Source organism: Scyliorhinus canicula, chromosome 21, assembly GCF_902713615.1.
Source record: "Scyliorhinus canicula chromosome 21, sScyCan1.1, whole genome shotgun sequence".
Classification (NCBI taxonomy): Eukaryota; Metazoa; Chordata; class Chondrichthyes; order Carcharhiniformes; family Scyliorhinidae; genus Scyliorhinus; species Scyliorhinus canicula.
The window spans coordinates 6,421,536-6,438,104 of record NC_052166.1 but is presented as its reverse complement, the minus strand read 5'-3'; the positions used below and the strand labels follow the sequence as shown (position 1 = coordinate 6,438,104).

The following is a 16,569-nucleotide window of genomic DNA, read 5'->3' as shown; positions in this document are numbered from 1 at the left end:
GGCCCTCCAGGGAAAGTTATGAATAATACATTTCTAAACAGAGAAGTTTATTACTGGCTGTAAACCAGAGACTTTAATCTACAAGCTTGCTGTGAAGAAAGTGGATCAAAGAACCACCATCTGAAGAATCTATTGACTTCCATTCTTATTATTTTTACCCCTTTCCACCCCTCTGTGTGTGTGTGTGAGTGTGTGTGTGGTACAGGGTGGGGCAGTTAAAGTAAATAGTGGATATTAGCTTATCATTAACCAATTGTCTTTACTGCATATTTCATGATACGTTTTGATATATATATAAACAGTAATTGAGTTTACATTTACAAACCTGGTGACTGCAATTGTTGGACAGCCAAGGGTTTCTGGTATTTTTTAATAAGAGTTATTAGTTAATTCACTTGTGTTGTGGCTCCGCGGCACATGGGGCTGGAATTGTGGGCACATGCACCCAGGATGTGGGAACCCTTCCCAATTATGTCAATATTCAAGGCACCAGTCAGTGTACAGATATCTCCCTGAGAGAGAGAGGGGACTGAGAGACACCAGTCAGTGTACAGATATCTCCCTGAGAGAGGGGACTGAGAGATGCCAGACAGTTTACAGATATCTCCCTGAGAGAGAGGGGGGGGGGGGACTGAGAGACACCAGTCAGTGTACAGATATCTCCCTGAGAGAGGGGGACTGAGAGACACCAGTCAGGGTACAGATATCTCCCTGAAAGAGAGGAGACTGAGAGACACCAGTCAGTGTACAGATATCTCCCTGGGAGAGAGGGGACTGAGAGACACCAGTCAGTGTACAGATCTCTCCCCGGGAGAGAGAGGGGTCTGAGAGACACCAGTCAGTGTACAGATGTCTCACTGAGAGAGAGAGGGGACTGAGAGACACCAGTCAGTGTACAGATATCTCCCTGAGAGAGGGGGGGGGGGGGGGGGGGATTGAGAGACACCAGTCAGACACTGGTTAGAAAAATCTCTCAGTAAGATGTTAACGGATTCCTCATGTTTTGGCTGGTTGCTGAATGAGGGTGATGTTGAGCTCCTGCTGGATGGTTGCTGAATGAGGATGTTGAGCTCCTGCTGTATGGTTGCTGAATGAGGGTGATGCCGAGCTCCTGCTGTATGGTTGCTGAATGAGGGTGATGTTGAGCTCCTGCTGGATGGTTGCTGAATGAGGGTGATGCCGAGCTCCTGCTGTATGGTTGCTGAATGAGGGTGATGTTGAGCTCCTGCTGGATGGTTGCTGAATGAGGCTGATATTGAGCTCCTGCTGGATGGTTGCTGAATGAGGGTGATGCCGAGCTCCTGCTGTATGGTTGCTGAATGAGGGTGATGTTGAGCTCCTGCTGGATGGTTGCTGAATGAGGCTGATATTGAGCTCCTGCTGGATGGTTGCTGAATGAGGGTGATGTTGGGATCCTGCTGTATGGTTGCTGAATGAGGGTGATGTTGGGATCCTGCTGTATGGTTGCTGAATGAGGGTGATGTTGGGATCCTGCTGTATGGTTGCTGAATGAGGGTGATGTTGAGCTCCTGCTGGATGGTTGCTGAATGAGGGTGATGTTGAGATCCTGCTGTATGGTTGCTGAATGAGGGAGATGTTGAGTTCCTGCTGGATGGTTGCTGAATGAGGGTGATGTTGAGCTCCTGCTGGATAGTTGCTGAATGAGGGTGATGTTGAGCTCCTGCTGTATGGTTGCTGAATGAGGGAGATGTTGAGCTCCTGCTGTATGGTTGCTGAATGAAGGCGATGCCGAGCTCCTGCAGTATGGTTGCTGAATGAGGGTGATGTTGGGATCCTGCTGGATGGTTGCTGAATGAGGGAGATGTTGAGTTCCTGCTGTATGGTTGCTGAATGAGGGTGATGTTGAGCTCCTGCTGGATGGTTGCTGAATGAGGGTGATGTTGAGCTCCTGCTGTATGGTTGCTGAATGAGGGTGATGTTGAGCTCCTGCTGTATGGTTGCTGAATGAGGGTGATGTTGAGATCCTGCTGTATGGTTGCTGAATGAAGGTGATGCCGAGCTCCTGCTGTATGGTTGCTGAATGAGGGTAATGCCGAGCTCCTGCTGTATGGTTGCTGAATGAGGGTGATGTTGGGATCCTGCTGTATGGTTGCTGAATGAGGGTGATGTTGGGATCCTGCTGGATGGTTGCTGAATGAGGGTGATGTTGGGATCCTGCTGTATGGTTGCTGAATGAGGGTGATGCCGAGCTCCTGCTGGATGGTTGCTGAATGAGGGTGATGTTGGGATCCTGCTGGATGGTTGCTGAATGAGGGTGATGTTGGGATCCTGCTGGATGGTTGCTGAATGAGGGTGATGTTGAGATCCTGCTGTATGGTTGCTGAATGAGGGTGATGTTGAGATCCTGCTGGATGGTTGCTGAATGAGGCTGATATTGAGCTCCTGCTGGATGGTTGCTGAATGAGGGTGATGTTGGGATCCTGCTGTATGGTTGCTGAATGAGGGTGATGTTGGGATCCTGCTGGATGGTTGCTGAATGAGGGTGATGTTGGGATCCTGCTGGATGGTTGCTGAATGAGGGTGATGTTGAGCTCCTGCTGTATGGTTGCTGAATGAGGGTGATCTTGGGATCCTGCTGGATGGTTGCTGAATGAGGGTGATGTTGGGATCCTGCTGGATGGTTGCTGAATGAGGGTGATGTTGAGATCCTGCTGGATGGTTGCTGAATGAGGGTGATGCCGAGCTCCTGCTGGATGGTTGCTGAATGAGGGTGATGTTGGGATCCTGCTGGATGGTTGCTGAATGAGGGTGATGTTGGGATCCTGCTGTATGGTTGCTGAATGAGGGTGATGTTGAGATCCTGCTGGATGGTTGCTGAATGAGGGTGATGCCGAGCTCCTGCTGGATGGTTGCTGAATGAGGGTGATGTTGGGATCCTGCTGGATGGTTGCTGAATGAGGGTGATGTTGGGATCCTGCTGTATGGTTGCTGAATGAGGGTGATGCCGAGCTCCTGCTGTATGGTTGCTGAATGAGGGTGATGTTGGGATCCTGCTGTATGGTTGCTGAATGAGGGTGATGTTGAGCTCCTGCTGGATGGTTGCTGAATGAGGGTGATGTTGAGCTCCTGCTGGATGGTTGCTGAATGAGGGTGATGTTGGGATCCTGCTGTATGGTTGCTGAATGAGGGTGATGTTGAGCTCCTGCTGGATGGTTGCTGAATGAGGGTGATGTTGAGCTCCTGCTGGATGGTTGCTGAATGAGGGTGATGTTGAGCTCCTGCTGGATGGTTGCTGAATGAGGTTGATGTTGAGCTCCTGCTGGATGGTTGCTGAATGAGGGTGATGTTGAGCTCCTGCTGGATGGTTGCTGAATGAGGGTGATGTTGAGCTCCTGCTGGATGGTTGCTGAATGAGGGTGATGTTGAGCTCCTGCTGGATGGTTGCTGAATGAGGGTGATGTTGGGATCCTGCTGGATGGTTGCTGAATGAGGGTGATGCCGAGCTCCTGCTGTATGGTTGCTGAATGAGGGTGATGTTGGGATCCTGCTGTATGGTTGCTGAATGAGGGTGATGTTGGGATCCTGCTGTATGGTTGCTGAATGAGGGTGATGTTGGGATCCTGCTGGATGGTTGCTGAATGAGGGTGATGTTGAGCTCCTGCTGTACGGTTGCTGAATGAGGGTGATGTTGAGCTCCTGCTGGATGGTTGCTGAATGAGGGTGATGTTGAGCTCCTGCTGGATGGTTGCTGAATGAGGGTGATGTTGAGCTCCTGCTGGATGGTTGCTGAATGAGGGTGATGTTGAGATCCTGCTGGATGGTTGCTGAATGAGGGTGATGTTGAGATCCTGCTGTATGGTTTCTGAATGAGGGTGATGTTGAGCTCCTGCTGGATGGTTGCTGAATGAGGGTGATGTTGAGATCCTGCTGTATGGTTGCTGAATGAGGGTGATGCCGAGCTCCTGCTGGATGGTTGCTGAATGAGGGTGATGTTGAGCTCCTGCTGGATGGTTGCTGAATGAGGGTGATGTTGAGCTCCTGCTGGATGGTTGCTGAATGAGGGTGATGTTGGGATCCTGCTGGATGGTTGCTGAATGAGGGTGATGTTGAGCTCCTGCTGGATGGTTGCTGAATGAGGGTGATGTTGAGATCCTGCTGTATGGTTGCTGAATGAGGGTGATGTTGGGATCCTGCTGTATGGTTGCTGAATGAGGGTGATGTTGGGATCCTGCTGGATGGTTGCTGAATGAGGGTGATGTTGGGATCCTGCTGTATGGTTGCTGAATGAGGGTGATGTTGGGATCCTGCTGGATGGTTGCTGAATGAGGGTGATGTTGGGATCCTGCTGTATGGTTGCTGAATGAGGGTGATGTTGGGATCCTGCTGGATGGTTGCTGAATGAGGGTGATGTTGAGATCCTGCTGTATGGTTGCTGAATGAGGGTGATGTTGAGCTCCTGCTGGATGGTTGCTGAATGAGGGTGATGTTGAGCTCCTGCTGTATGGTTGCTGAATGAGGGTGATGTTGAGATCCTGCTGTATGGTTGCTGAATGAGGGTGATGTTGAGCTCCTGCTGGATGGTTGCTGAATGAGGGTGATGTTGAGCTCCTGCTGTATAGTTGCTGAATGAGGGTGAGGTTGGGATCCTGCTGGATGGTTGCTGAATGAGGGTGATGTTGAGCTCCTGCTGGATGGTTGCTGAATGAGGGTGATGTTGAGCTCCTGCTGTATGGTTGCTGAATGAGGGTGATGTTGAGCTCCTGCTGGACGGTTGCTGAATGAGGGTGATGTTGGGATCCTGCTGTATGGTTGCTGAATGAGGGTGATGCCGAGCTCCTGCTGGATGGTTGCTGAATGAGGGTGATGTTGGGATCCTGCTGGATGGTTGCTGAATGAGGGTGATGTTGGGATCCTGCTGTATGGTTGCTGAATGAGGGTGATGTTGAGCTCCTGCTGAGTGACTGGGTCCTGTGCTGTCATTTGCCTCCCTGTTTTGACAGTTCCCTCTTAAACTCTCTTTTGACAGATGTAGACGAATGTCAGGACAGTGTTGATCGCTGTGGCTCCTCTTTAATCTGTGAGAACACTGCTGGCTCCTTCGTTTGCCAGCCCAGGGAGCAATGTGGACCAGGACTGACCCTCGACACTTATAGCAGCTGTGTTGGTAAGGGCCAACTGCAACCATGACCCCCCCCCCCCCCCCCCCCCAACCCTTCATCCAAAGCAATAACTCTGGGGTTTCGGGAGGGGTAGGCGGTTAAACATAGAATAACAGATAACCGGGAGTGAGTTACAGACTAGAATCTAATCGAGGGGATCGGGGTGGTTTATATATAGAATAACAGACACCCGGGAGTGAGTTACAGACTGGAATCTAATCGAGGGGTTCGGGGTGGTTTATATATAGAATAACAGATACCCGGGAGTGAGTTACAGCCTGGAATCTAATCGAGGGGTTCGGGGTGGTTTATATATAGAATAACAGACACCCGGGAGTGAGTTACAGACTGGAATCTAATCGAGGGGTTCAGGGTGGTTTATATATAGAATAACAGATACCCGGGAGTGAGTTACAGACTGGAATCTAATCGAGGGGTTCGGGGTTGTTTATATATAGAATAACAGATACACGGGAGTGAGTTACAGACTGGAATCTAATCGAGGGGTTCAGGATGGTTTATATATAGAATAACAGATACCCGGGAGTGAGTTACAGGCTGGAATCTAATCGAGGGGTTCGGGATGGTTTATATATAGAATAACAGATACACGGGAGTGAGTTACAGACTGGAATCTAATCGAGGGGTTCGGGTTGGTTTTTATATAGAATAACAGATACCCGGGAGTGAGTTACAGACTGGAATCTAATCGAGGGTTCTCTCTGTAGAATAACTGCTCCTGCCTCTGTGTTCAACAGACACCAATGAATGTGTGGCCCTCAGTCAGCCCTGTGGGAAGGGCTTTAATTGTATCAACACCATCGGCTCCTATACCTGCCACAGGAACATCATCAGCTGTGGCCATGGGTACGAGGCTGCTGAGGACAACGCCCGGTGTGTGGGTACGTTCGCGATGGAGAAAGGATATCCCCGAGCCCCGTGCCCTGTTACAACTGCGAGATTAATGCTGATGCCTCTCTCGCCATTGCAGATATCGACGAGTGTCAGACTGGAACACATCGTTGCGACGGCGGGCAGATCTGTCGCAACGCCCCTGGGAGCTACCGCTGTGACTGTCGACAGGGGTACCTGGTGGACCCCTACACCAAGGCTTGTGTGGGTACGAGAATCATCGATTGTGCACTGGTTTCCACCACCTCCCCCCCCTCTCCCCCCACCCACCACCTTCCTCTCCTGAGCTCAACCCTCCACCCAGACTCCCTCTTCCTGAGCAATGGAGGTGACTCCCAGCGCCGTTGCAGCTTGAGTAGCGAAGATTAAGGGGGAATGGCCTGATTGAGGGGTTTAAGAAGATAGGGTCCTACATCCGAGGGAGCCAGAGTCCGGAACTGAAATTAGATATGAGAGCCAGGCCATTCAGGGGTGATGTCAGGTCGCATTTCCCCCACACAGAGGGGAGCGGAAATCTGAAAGTAATTTTCCTCCCTTGCACCTTGGAAATATGATGTGCTGAAGGAGGATCGAGACAAGCAGGTGAGGGAGTAATGGCCTGTTCACTATTCTGGGTACTGATCATTAAGACTGAGATGTAGCTAAAACGGAAAGAAACCTGTAAAGTTTGCTGTAAAGGCAAAACCCTACAAAGAGAAACTGGTGTGTCATCTCTACAAACTTCAAAGAAGGGAAATAGAGGATTATGAAGGTAGAACACAAAGAGAAAATGCTGGAAAATCTCAGCAGGTCTGGCATCATCTATAGGAAGAGAAAAGAGCTAACGTTTCAAGTCCAAATGACCCTTTGTCAAAGCTAAAAGGTAGAGAATGTGGGAAATATTTATACTGTGGAGTGAGAATGAAAGATGAGTCATAGCCACAGAAACCCAGGGAATCTGGGTGCTAATGGCCACAGATACCAAGGGGAAAGAGTGTTAAGGGCAGTCCCCAGAGAGAACAAAAGATGTGAAAGGCCAAACTGAAGAGAAACTAACATCAGAGGGTAAACTGTGACAGATGCAGATGTGGGGGGAAGGAAAGGGGAACAAAAGGTGGTTAGGGGGAATGGGGGTGAATATATGTAAAGAAAGACAAGAAAGAAAGAAATGAAATGAATGAAAATGAAAATCGCTTATTGTCACGAGTAGACTTCAATGAAGTTACTGTGAAAAGCCCCTAGTCGCCACATTCCGGCGAAGGCTGATACGGAGCAGGGCCTTGTGTTCAAAGCAACGGGAAGGTCAGAGTCTTACACCCAATTTGGTCTATTACATTTGCTGCTCCCAATGTGGTCTCCTCTATATCGGAGAGACCAAACGCAGACTGGTGATTGCTTTGCTGGGCATCTTCGGTCTGTGCTCATTCAGGACCCTGACCTTCCCGTTGCTTGCCATTTTGACAAAAAACCCTGCTCCCATGCCCACATGTCTGTTCTTGGCCTGCTGCAATGTTCCAGTGAAGCGCAACGCAAACTGGAGGAACAACATCTCATCTTCCGGTTAGGCACACCTTCCGGCCTCAACATCAAATTCAACAACTTCAGAGGATTATTTAGATCATTTTAACTGTCTTTTACCATTTCTTTCTTTCTTGTCTTTCTTTATATATGTTCACCCCCATTCCCCCTAACCACCTTTTGTTCCCCTTTCCTTCCCCCCACATCTGAATCTGTCACAGTTTACCCTCTGATGTTAGTTTCTCTTCTGTTTGGCCTTTCACATCTTTTGTTCTCTCTGGGGACTGCCATTAACACTTTTTCTCCTTGGTATCTGTGGCCATTAGCACCCGGTTTTCCTGGGTTTCTGTGGCTATGACTCATCTTTCATTCTCCTTCCGCAGTATAAATATTTCCCACTTTCTCGGCCTTTTAGCTTTGACAAAGGGTCATCTGGACTCGAAACGTTAGCTCTTTTCTCTTCATAGATGTAGACGAATGTCAGGACAGTGTTGATCGCTGTGGCTCCTCTTTAATCTGTGAGAACACTGCTGGCTCCTTCGTTTGCCAGCCCAGGGAGCAATGTGGAGCAGGACTGACCCTCGACACTTATGGCAGCTGTGTTGGTAAGGGCCAACTGCAACCATGACCCCCCCCCCCCCCCCCCCCCCCCCCCCCCCCAACCCTTCATCCAAAGCAATAACCCTTGGGTTTCGGGAGGGGGGGGCGGTTAAACATAGAATAACAGATACCCGGGAGTGAGTTACAGACTGGAATCTAATTGAGGGGTTCGGGTGGGGTTTATATATAGAATAACAGATACCCGGGAGTGAGTTACAGACTGGAATCTAATTGAGGGGTTCGGGATGGTTTATATATAGAATAACAGATACCCGGGAGTGAGTTACAGACTGGAATCTAATTGAGGGGTTCGGGGTGGTTTATATATAGAATAACAAATACCCGGGAGTGAGTTACAGACTGGAATCTAATTGAGGGTTTCGGGGTGGTTTATATATAGAATAACAGATAACCGGTAGTGAGTTACAGATTGGAATCTAATTGAGGGTTTCGGGGTGGTTTATATATAGAATAACAGATAACCGGGAGTGAGTTACAGACTGGAATCTAATCGAGGGGTTCAGGGTGGTTTATATATAGAATAACAGATACCCGGGAGTGAGTTACAGACTGGAATCTAATCGAGGGGTTTGGGATGGTTTATATATAGAATAACAGATACCCGGGAGTGAGTTACAGACTGGAATCTAATCGAGGGGTTTAGGGGGTTTATATATAGAATAACAGATACCCGGGAGTGAGTTACAGACTGGAATCTAACCGAAGGATTCGGGGTGGTTTATATATAGAATAACAGATACCCGGGAGTGAGTTACAAACTGGAATCAAATCGAGGGGTTCGGGGTGGTTTATATATAGAATAACAGATACCCGGGAGTGAGTTACAGACTGGAATCTAATCGAGCGGCTCAGGGTGGTTTATATATAGAATAACAGATACCCGAGAGTGAGTTACAGACTGGAACCTAATCGAGGGGTTCAGGGTGGTTTATATATAGAATAACAGATACCTGGGAGTGAGCTACAGACTGGAATCTAATCGAGGGGTTCAGGGGGGTATATATAGAATACCAGATACCTGGGAGTGAGTTACACACTGGAATCTAATCGAGGGGTTTGGGATGGCTTAAATAGAGAATAACAGGTACCCGGGAGTGAGTTACAGACTGGAATCTAATCAAGGGGTTCAGGGTGGTTTATATATAGAATAACAGATACCAGGGCGTGAGTTACAGACTGGAATCTAATCGAGGGGTTCGGGATGGTTTATATATAGAACAGATACACGGGAGTGAGTTACGGACTGGAATCTAATCGAGGGGTTCGGGATGGTTTATATATAGAACAGATACACGGGAGTGAGTTACAGACTGGAATCTAATCGAGGTGTTCAGGGTGGTTTATATAAGAACTAGGAGCAGGAGTAGGCCATCTGGCCCCTCGAGCCTGCTCCGCCATTCAATGAGATCATGGTTGATCTTTTATGGACTCAGCTCCACTTTCCGGCCTGAGCACCATAACCCTTAATCCCTTTATTCTTCAAAAAACTATCTATCTTTACCTTAAAAACATTTAATGAAGGAGCCTCAACTGCTTCACTGGGCAAGGAATTCCATAGATTCACAACCCTTTGGGTGAAGAAGTTCCTCCTAAACTCAATCCTAAATCTACTTCCCCTTATTTTGAGGCTATGCCCCCTAGTTCTGCTTTCACCCGCTAGTGGAAACAACCCGCCCGCATCTATCCTATCTATTCCCTTCGTAATTTTAAATGTTTCTATAAGATCCCCCCTCATCCTTCTAAATTCCAGCGAGTACAGTCCCAGTCTACTCAACCTCTCCTCATAATCCAAACCCTTCAGCTCTGTGATTAACCTAGTGAATCTCCTCTGCACACCCTCCAGTGCCAGTATGTCCTTTCTCAAGTAAGGAGACCAAAACTGAACACAATACTCCAGGTGTGGCCTCACTAACACCTTATACAGTTGCAACATAACCTCCCTAGTCTTAAACTCCATCCCTCTAGCAATGAAGGACAAAATTCCATTTGCCTTCTTAATCACCTGTTGCACCTGTAAACAAACTTTCTGTGACTCATGCACTAGCACACCCAAGTCTCTCTGAACAGCGGCATGCTTTAATATTTTATCGTTTAAATAATAATCCCGTTTGCTGTTATTCCTACCAAAATGGATAACCTCACATTTGTCAACATTGTATTCCATCTGCCAGACCCTAGCCCATTCACTTAACTTATCCAAATCCCTCTGCAGACTTCCAGTATCCTCTGCACTTCTCATTTTACCACTCATCTTAGTGTCATCTGCAAACTTGGACACATTGCCCTTGGTTCCCAACTCCAAATCATCTATGTAAATTGTGAACAATTGTGGGCCCAACACGGATCCCTGAGGGACACCACTAGCTACTGATTGCCAATCAGAGAAACACCCATTAATCCCCACTCTTTGCTTTATATTAATTAACCAATCCTCTATCCATGCTACTACTTTACCCTTAATGCCATGTATCTTTATCTTATGCAGCAACCTTTTGTGTGGCACCTTGTCAAAGGCTTTCATGAAATCCAGATATATCACATCCATTGGCTCCCCGTTATCTACTGCACTGGTAATGTCCTCAAAAAATTCCACTAAATTAGTTAGGCATGACCTGCCCTTTATGAACCCATGCTGCGTCTGCCCAATGGGACAATTTCCATCCAGATGCCTCGCTATTTCTTCCTTGATGATAGAGTCCAGCATCTTTCACTACTACCGAAGTTAAGCTAACTGGCCTATAATTACCTGCTTTCTGCCTACCTCCTTTTTTAAACAGTGGCGTCACGTTTGCTAATTTCCAATCCACCGGGTGCACCCCAGAGTCTAGTGAATTTCGGTAAATTATCACTAGTGCATCTGCAATTTCCCTAGCCATCTCTTTTAGCACTCTGGGATGCATTCCATCAGGGCCAGGAGACTTGTCTACCTTTAGCCCCATTAGCTTGCCCATCACTACCTCCTTAGTGATAACAATCCTCTCAAGGTCCTCACCTGCATTGCCTCATTTCTATCAGTCGCTGGCATGTTATTTGTGTCTTCCACTGTGAAGACCGACCCAAAAAACCTGTTCAGTTCCTCAGCCATTTCCTCATCTCCCATTATTAAAACTCCCTTCTCATCCTCTAAAAGACCAATATTTACGTTAGCCACTCTTTTTTGTTTTATATATTTGTAAAAACTTTTAATGTCTGTTTTTATACTCTGAGCAAGTTTACTCTCATACTCTATCTTACTCTTCTTTATAGCTTTTTTAGTAGCTTTCTGTTGCCCCCTAAAGATTTGCCAGTCCTCTAGTCTCCCACCAATCTTTCCCACTTTATATGCTTTTTCCTTCAATTTGATACTCTCCCTTATTTCCTTAGATATCCACAGTTGATTTTCCCTCTTTCTACCGTCCTTCCTTTTTGTTGGTATAAACCTTTGCTGGGCACTGTGAAAAATCGCTTGGAAGGTTCTCCACTGTTCCTCCACTGTTCCACCATAAAGTATTTGCTCCCAGTCTACCTTAGCTAGTTCTTCTCTCATCCCATTGTAATCTCCTTTGTTTAAACACAAAACACTAGTATTTGATTTTACTTTCTCACCCTCCATCTGTATTTTAAATTCCAACATATTGTGATCGCTCCTTCCGAGAGGATGCCTAACTATGAGATCATGAATCAATCCTGTCTCATTACACAGGACCAGATCTAGGACTGCTTGTTCCCTCGTAGGTTCCATTTCATACTGTTCTAGGAAACTATCGCGGATACATACTATAAGCTCCTCCTCAAGGCTACCTTGACCGACCTGGTTAAACCAATCGACATGTAGATTAAAATCCCCCATGATAACTGCTGTACCATTTCTACATGCATCAGTTATTTCTTTGTTTATTGCCTGCCCCACCATAACGTTACTATTTGGTGGCCGATAGACTACTCCTATCAGTGACGTTTCTGCCTTACTATTCCTGATTTCCACCCAAATGGATTCAACCTTATCCTCCATAGCACCGATGTCATCCCTTACTATTGCCCGGATGTCATCCTTAAATAACAAAGCAACACCACCTCCCTTACCACCCACTCTGTCCTTCCGAATAATTTGATACCCTCAGATATTTAACTCCCAGTCGTGACCATCCCTTAACCATGTTTCAGTAATGACCACTAAATCATAGTCATTCACGATGATTTGTGCCATCAACTCATTTACTTTATTCTGAATACTACGAGCATTCAGGTAAAGTACACTTATGTTGGTTTTTTTACCTCTGTTTTGAACCTTAACATCTCCAGTTTTATTCCTTTTAGTATTACTGGGCCTATTCACTGAGCTCCCCTCAGTCACTGTACCTTGTACTGTCGCCCTTTTTGATTTTTGACTATGTCTTCTCTGGCTTGCACTTTTCCCCTTACTTCCTTTTGCTTCTGTCCCTGTTTTACTACCTTCCAACTTCCTGCATCGGTTCCCATCCCCCTGCCACATTAGTTTAAACCTTCCCCAACAGCTCTAGGACATCGGTTCCAGTCCTGCCCAGGTGCAGACCATCCGGTTTGTACTGCTCCCACCTCCCCCAGAACCGGTCCCAATGCCCCAGGAATTTGAATCCCTCCCTCTTGCACCATCTCTCGAGCCATGCATTCATCCTATCTATCCTGACATTCCTACTCTGACTAGCTCGTGGCACTCGTAGCAATCCTGAGATTACTACCTTTGAGGTCCTACTTTTTAGTTTAACTCCTAACTCCCTGAATTCCGCTTGTAGGACCTCGTCCCGTTTTTTACCTATATTGTTGGTGCCTATGTGCACCACGACAGCTGGCTGTTCACCCCCCCCCAGAATGTCCTGCAGCCGCTCCGAGACATCCTTGATCCTTGCACCAGGGAGGCCACATACCATCCTGGTCTCGATTGCGTCCACAGAACCGCCTGTCTATTCCCCTTACGATCGACTCCCCTATCACTATAGCCCTGCCATTTTTCTTCCTGCCCTCCTGCGCAGCAGAGCCAGCCACAGTGCCATGAACCTGGCTGCTTCTGTCTTCCCCTGGTGAGCCATCTCCCCCAACAGTATCCAAAGCGGTATATCTGTTTTGCAGGGAGATGACCGCAGGGGACACCTGCACTGCCTTCCTACTCTTGCTCTGTCTTTTGGTCACCCATTTGCTATCGCCCTCAGTAACTTTCACCTGCGGAGTGACCAACTCGCTAAACGTGCTAGCCACGACCTCCTCAGCATCGCGGATGCTCCAAAGTGAGTCCATCCGCAGCTCCAGAGCCGTCAAGTGGTCTAACAGGAGCTGCAACTGAACACACTTCTTGCACGTGAAAGAGCCAGGGACAGTGGACGTGTCCCTGAGCTCCCACATCGCACACGAGGAGCATGACACAGGTCTGGGATCTCCTGCCATGTCATAAACCTTAGGTAAACTTATACAACTACAATTTCAAAATAAAAATAAATAAATTAGACAATGAAAAGAAAAACTACTTACCAGTCACTTACCAGGGTTAAAAAGCACCTCTGAAAAAGCACCTTCTCCCACTCTGCAAAGAATTAGCTCACTGCATATAGAATAACAGATACCCGGGAGTGAGTTACAGACTGGAATCTAATCGAGGGGTTCGGGGTGGTTTATATAGAGAATAACAGATACCCGGGAGTGGGTTACAGATTGGAATCTAATCGAGGGGTTCGGGGCGGTTTATATATAGAATAACAAATACCCGGGAGTGAGTTACAGACGGGAATCTAATCGAGGGGTTCGGGGTGGTTTATATATAGAATAACAGATACCCGGGAGTGAGTTACAGACTGGAATCTAATCGAGGGGTTTGGGATGGTTTATATATAGAATACCATATACCCGGGAGTGAGTTACAAACTGGAATCTAATCGAGGGTTTGGGATGGTTTATATATAGAATGCCAGTCACCCGGGAGTGAGTTACAGACTAGAATCTAATCGAGGGGTTTGGGGTGGTTTATATATAGAATAACAGATACCCTGGAGTGAGTTACAGACTGGAATCTAATCGAGGGGTTCGGGGTGGTTTATATATAGAATAACAGATACCCGGGAGTGAGTTACAGACTAGAATCTAATCGAGGGGTTTGGGGTGGTTTATGTATAGAATAACAGATACCCGGGAGTGAGTTACAGACTGGAATCTAATCGAGGGGTTCGGGGTGGTTTATATATAGAATAACAGATACCCGGGAGTGGGTTACAGACTGGAATCTAATCGAGGGGTTCGGGGCGGTTTATATATAGAATAACAGATACCCGGGAGTGAGTTACAGACTGGAATCTAATCGAGGGGTTTGGGATGGTTTATATATAGAATAACAGATACCCGGGAGTGAGTTACAGACTGGAATCTAATCGAGGGGTTTGGGATGGTTTATATATAGAATAACAGATACCCACAATCCTGACCTTCCTGTTGCCTGCCATTTTGACAAAAGACCCTGCTCCCATGCCCACATGTCTGTTCTTGGCCTGCTGCAATGTTCCAGTGAAGCTCAACACAAACTGGAGGAACAACATCTCATCTTCCGGTTAGGCACACTTCAGCCTTCCGGCCTCAACATCGAATTCAACAATTTCAGACGATTATTTGGATCATTTTAACTGTCTTTTACCATTTCTTTCTTTCTTGTCTTTCTTTATATATGTTTACCCCCATCCCCCTAACCACCTTTTGTTCCCCTTTCCTTCCCCCCACATCTGCATCTGTCACAGTTTACCCTCTGATGTTAGTTTCTCTTCTGTTTGGCCTTTCACATCTTTTGTTCCCTCTGGGGACTGCCCTTAACACTTGGTATCTGTGGCCATTAGCACCCAGTTTCCCTGGGTTTCTGTGGCTATGACTCATCTTTCATTCTCCTTCCACAGTATAAATATTTCCCACATTCTCTACCTTTTAGCTTTGACAAAGGGTCATCTGGACTTGAAACGTTAGTTCTTTTCTCTTCCTATAGATGCTGCCAGGTCTGCTGAGATTTTCCAGCATTTTCTCTTTGGTTTCAGATTCCAGCATCTTCAGTAATTTGCTTTTATCCACATATTCTGAAGGTAGAGTTAGGTAAGGAGGGGACTAGAGTGGAGCTTAAGGACCAGCACGAGTGATTGGGCTGAATGGCCTCTTTCTGTGCCTTCGTCTGATAGAATGACGAAACAGTCTCAAGAGGCCTACTTCCTAGATGGCAAGATGTAGAAGTAGGAGCAGAAGCAGGCCATTTGGCCCATCGAGTCTGCTCCGCCATTCAATGAGAGATCATGACCAATTTGATATGTCCTCCACGTGCCAATGCGGGTTTATCTAGTTGATGCACTAAGGTGCTGGTTAGATGCCGATTAACTTGCCCATTCGCCTGCTATGCCCCGACAGACATCGATGAGTGCCGGCGGTATATGGGACGGCTCTGCGCCCAGAAATGTGAGAACTCACCCGGATCGTATCACTGCTCCTGCGCGATCGGGTACAGACTTGCCGAGGATGGCCGGAACTGCAAAGGTGATAGTTGCTTCCCAGTGTTTAATTAAAGAGGGTACCCCGTGGTGGGCCGTTATGAAAGTGAGCGCCCTGCTCTCTACCCCACTCCCCCCTCCCCACCTGTCACATACAGAGTGGCGGAAGGGACCTGGTAGATAAGACCATAATGGGAACAGGAGGAGGCCATTCAGCCCTTCGAGCCTGCTTCACCATTTAATAAGATCCAACCCTCACGGCATCCACTTTCCTGACTTACCCCAACTGATTTTAAAAGCTCCTACTCAGCTTTGGAAATGCTCAAGGACCCGGCCTCCACAGCTTCCTGGGGTCAAGGATTCCAAAGATTCGCCACTCTTTAAAAGAAGTTTTTCCTTAAATCAATCTATGCAAGGGGTAGAGAGCCAAACTGTTTAATCTTCCCTCGAATGGCAATCCCAGGATCATCCCAGCAAACCTCCTCTGTACTGTTTCCGATGATAATATATCTTTCCTTTTGTCAGGGGATCAAACCGGCCCACCGCATTGGAAATTTGGCCTCGCATGTGTACCTTGTCCAGTTGCAGAAACACCTCTTTACTTTGATGCTCCGTGAAATAAAAGCCAGAATTCCACCTGCCTTCCCTCCTACCTCCTGCAAGCTGGCTCGCTGGGTTCCGTGAATAAGGACCAGCCTCGGCGGGGAGGCCATGGTTGTCGGGATCTCTCTGTTCTGAGACCCACCGCCCCCCACCCGAGTCCCCTCTGATCCCCAGCTTTCTGCAATCTCTCTCCAACTCAAAACGATAATCCGCCTCCTCACTCTTTTCTCCCCAAAAGGAATAATCTCACGTTTTCCCCACGTTGAATCCCATTTGCCAATTTTCTGACCACTCATTTAGCCTGTCTCGATCTCCCTGTAAACTATTCGTACCCTCCTTGCCTCCCACCTTTGAAA

General features: G+C 47.4%; 1 protein-coding gene across 1 annotated transcript in view; it reads left to right on the top strand.

Annotated features, from left to right (window-relative positions):
* LOC119955912 (fibulin-1-like) overlaps positions 1-16,569 on the top strand; it is a 51,975-nt gene that overhangs the window by 28,762 nt on the left and 6,644 nt on the right. Inside the window, exons 7-10 of the mRNA XM_038782570.1 lie at positions 4,988-5,125; positions 5,879-6,022; positions 6,112-6,240; positions 15,531-15,656. Coding sequence (XP_038638498.1) covers positions 4,988-5,125; positions 5,879-6,022; positions 6,112-6,240; positions 15,531-15,656 — 537 coding nt within the window. The remainder of the gene's footprint in view (positions 1-4,987; positions 5,126-5,878; positions 6,023-6,111; positions 6,241-15,530; positions 15,657-16,569) is intronic.